Source organism: Morone saxatilis, unplaced genomic scaffold, assembly GCF_004916995.1.
Source record: "Morone saxatilis isolate NCDOM2014 unplaced genomic scaffold, NCSU_SB_2.0 Contig8, whole genome shotgun sequence".
Classification (NCBI taxonomy): domain Eukaryota; kingdom Metazoa; phylum Chordata; class Actinopteri; family Moronidae; genus Morone; species Morone saxatilis.
Genome location: NW_023340257.1, coordinates 7,687,589 through 7,690,253, shown reverse-complemented (window position 1 = coordinate 7,690,253; position 2,665 = coordinate 7,687,589). Strand labels below are relative to the sequence as shown.

Sequence of the window (2,665 nt, the reverse complement as noted above, 5' to 3'; positions counted from 1 at the left end):
TGTATGTTTGTATTTTGTATGCTTTTGTATATCTATCTATCTATCTACACAATATTTAAAAATTAGGGAGGGAACTCTAATCTAGCTCTAATTAACAAAAACAACTACCCATTTTAAATAACGTTGATTTGAATGTGTCATAATGTGTTTAAGTTCAGTTATTTGGGTGGTAAAGGTTATGCTGAATCTTTTAGTTAAGGGTAGAGTACAGTTAGAGTAGGTGTGTATGTTTTTGTACCCTTTCATTTCTGTTTCAGTTGAGTCTACATGGTCCAAAAAGTTTTACACTTTTCCAAAAATGACCTTTTCTTCTACAAACAAAACATTTTCTGTAAGGGTGATTTTGTGGGTGGGTGGACAGGCAGCAGTAAAATGGTTATTGACACATTTAGATGTTAAAAAAAAAACACATGATCTATAATAGTTTAATACCTCTTTCAGGAAGTAAAACCGTCTGTATTGTACTGCCAACATTTCCAAAAACTGCATGTCAAAGAAAAGATTCAACACAAAAGTTTGATCCCACTGTAACAACATGGATTCTCTTGCAGGGCGACTGGGTGTGGCTGAAGAAATTTGAGGAGGGACAGTTCAAAGAAGTGAAGCAGAGCACCACCAAGATTTTCAGAAAGGTAGAGCAACATGTCCTGACCTGTAATAGGAAACATTGGCACAGAATTATATTTTTACTGCAATTAGGTGGTTTTAAAAAGCTACACAATGCCTCAAATGTCATACCTACTGTTGGTTTTACACTCAGGGCAGCACAGATTGCAGAAAAGACACTGTTAAAAGTTTAAGGATAATAACTACTGTTGATTAATATGATATAATGATTTAATTAACTTGTGTATCTGCTTTCTCAGATGAAAGACCTGAGAAACGAGAACGTGAATCCATTCCTCGGCTTCTTCTCGGACTGCTCCATGTTTGCGGTGGTGACGGAGCACTGCTCACGGGGCAGTCTGCAGGACCTGCTGAGGAACGAGGACGTTAAATTAGACTGGATGTTCAAGTCCTCACTTTTGCTTGACCTCATCAAGGTAAAATATACTGAATATACACAATATTACCTGAATTATCCAGTGGCCATTATCCTCGTTGGCTTGTGTATGTTTTGTGATAATCCCTCTATGATGAACTACTCTGTTTGTGCTTCCAGGGTATGAAATACCTTCACCACAGAGATTTCCCTCATGGCAGGCTAAAATCTCGTAACTGTGTGGTTGACGGGCGTTTTGTCCTCAAGATTACTGACTATGGCTTCAATGAGCTCCTTGAGTCTCAGAAAGCTTCTATAGAAGAACCTCCACCTGAAGGTACTTGAATTTGTCTGTATGTACAGTACATTTTGTAGAAAGAACCCACCTGGTTTTAAATCCATACAATTTTAAAATATTGATGCTTGTACTATCTACAACAAGTGGTTTTAAGATGAGGTTGAGGTTGAGGTTGAAGGAAACTTCAGTATTGCACACAGTCATACATTTATTACAGTTGGTAGGGACTGGTATCATGTTTCCACCCTAATTCTAAATCTTTCCCTTTTTTCACACAGATCTATTTTGGACAGCTCCAGAGTTCTTAAGGGACCTTGCCAGCTCACATAAAGGCACCTACAAGGGAGACGTGTACAGCTTTTCAATCATCCTTCAAGAGGTGGTGGTCAGAGGGCCACCGTACTGCATGCTGGGTCTATCATCCGAGGGTGTGTAGATAAATGAAGGCAGACAAATTAGAGATAGATTATTAGAGAATATTTTCAACATTTTGTTTTGGCTGTTATGAATATTTGCTTCTCCCACGCAACATAGCTCACAGCAGTGAAACAGAATAGTGATAGAGTACATATTCTAATTCAAAACTTGATTGACATGACCCGTCTCCTCCATCACCACACCAGAGATCATCCGTAAGGTGAAGAAGCCTCCTCCGATGTGCCGCCCCACTGTGGCCCCGGACCAGGCTCCTCTGGAGTGTATCCAGCTGATGAAGCAGTGCTGGAGTGAAATGCCTGACCGCAGACCCACATTCAATGAGATCTTTGACAGGGTACAGTTTTGGTGACACCATTGCAGTGGTGGAAGAAACACTGGATGCATTAAATAAAAGTAGAAATACCATGGTCTGTGGTGCCAGTTTTAAATTCTTGAATTTGTATACCACATGGTAGACAGTACTGCATCTCTTTATTTCTTTATTAAATTAATAACCACAATTAATAATAAGAGTCAAATAAATGTATAGAGTAAAAAGTACAATATTTCCATCTGAGTTGTAGTGGAGTAGAAGTACAAAGTAGCAAAGCTGGAAATACCCAAATAAATGAACAAGTAACATTTTTTTGATTCCACCACTGCACCCTTGTAGCCTTACTGTTTTGAACTTACAATTATCTTTTATACCACTCAAATAAATCAGTTTAAAAAATATTATATGTATTGTTTAACATGATTCTGTATTTCTTTATGAGTAGTTCAAGTTAATCAACAAGGGCAAGAAGACTAACATCATAGACTCCATGCTGAGGATGCTGGAGCAGTATAGCTCCAACCTGGAGGACCTCATCAGAGAAAGAACAGAGGAGCTCGAGGTGGAAAAACAGAGAACAGAAAAGCTACTGTCAGAGATGCTCCCACCGTGAGTTTGTCCACACACACACACA

The 2,665-nt window shown here is 38.8% G+C and overlaps 1 protein-coding gene across 1 annotated transcript in view; it reads left to right on the top strand.

The window, feature by feature from the left end:
* The window catches only part of gucy2f (guanylate cyclase 2F, retinal), a 10,862-nt gene that overhangs the window by 4,230 nt on the left and 3,967 nt on the right, over positions 1-2,665 (top strand). The window contains exons 7-12 of the mRNA XM_035680177.1: positions 552-632; positions 867-1,043; positions 1,163-1,319; positions 1,559-1,708; positions 1,904-2,052; positions 2,477-2,640. Of these exons, the coding sequence (XP_035536070.1) occupies positions 552-632; positions 867-1,043; positions 1,163-1,319; positions 1,559-1,708; positions 1,904-2,052; positions 2,477-2,640 (878 nt within the window). The remainder of the gene's footprint in view (positions 1-551; positions 633-866; positions 1,044-1,162; positions 1,320-1,558; positions 1,709-1,903; positions 2,053-2,476; positions 2,641-2,665) is intronic.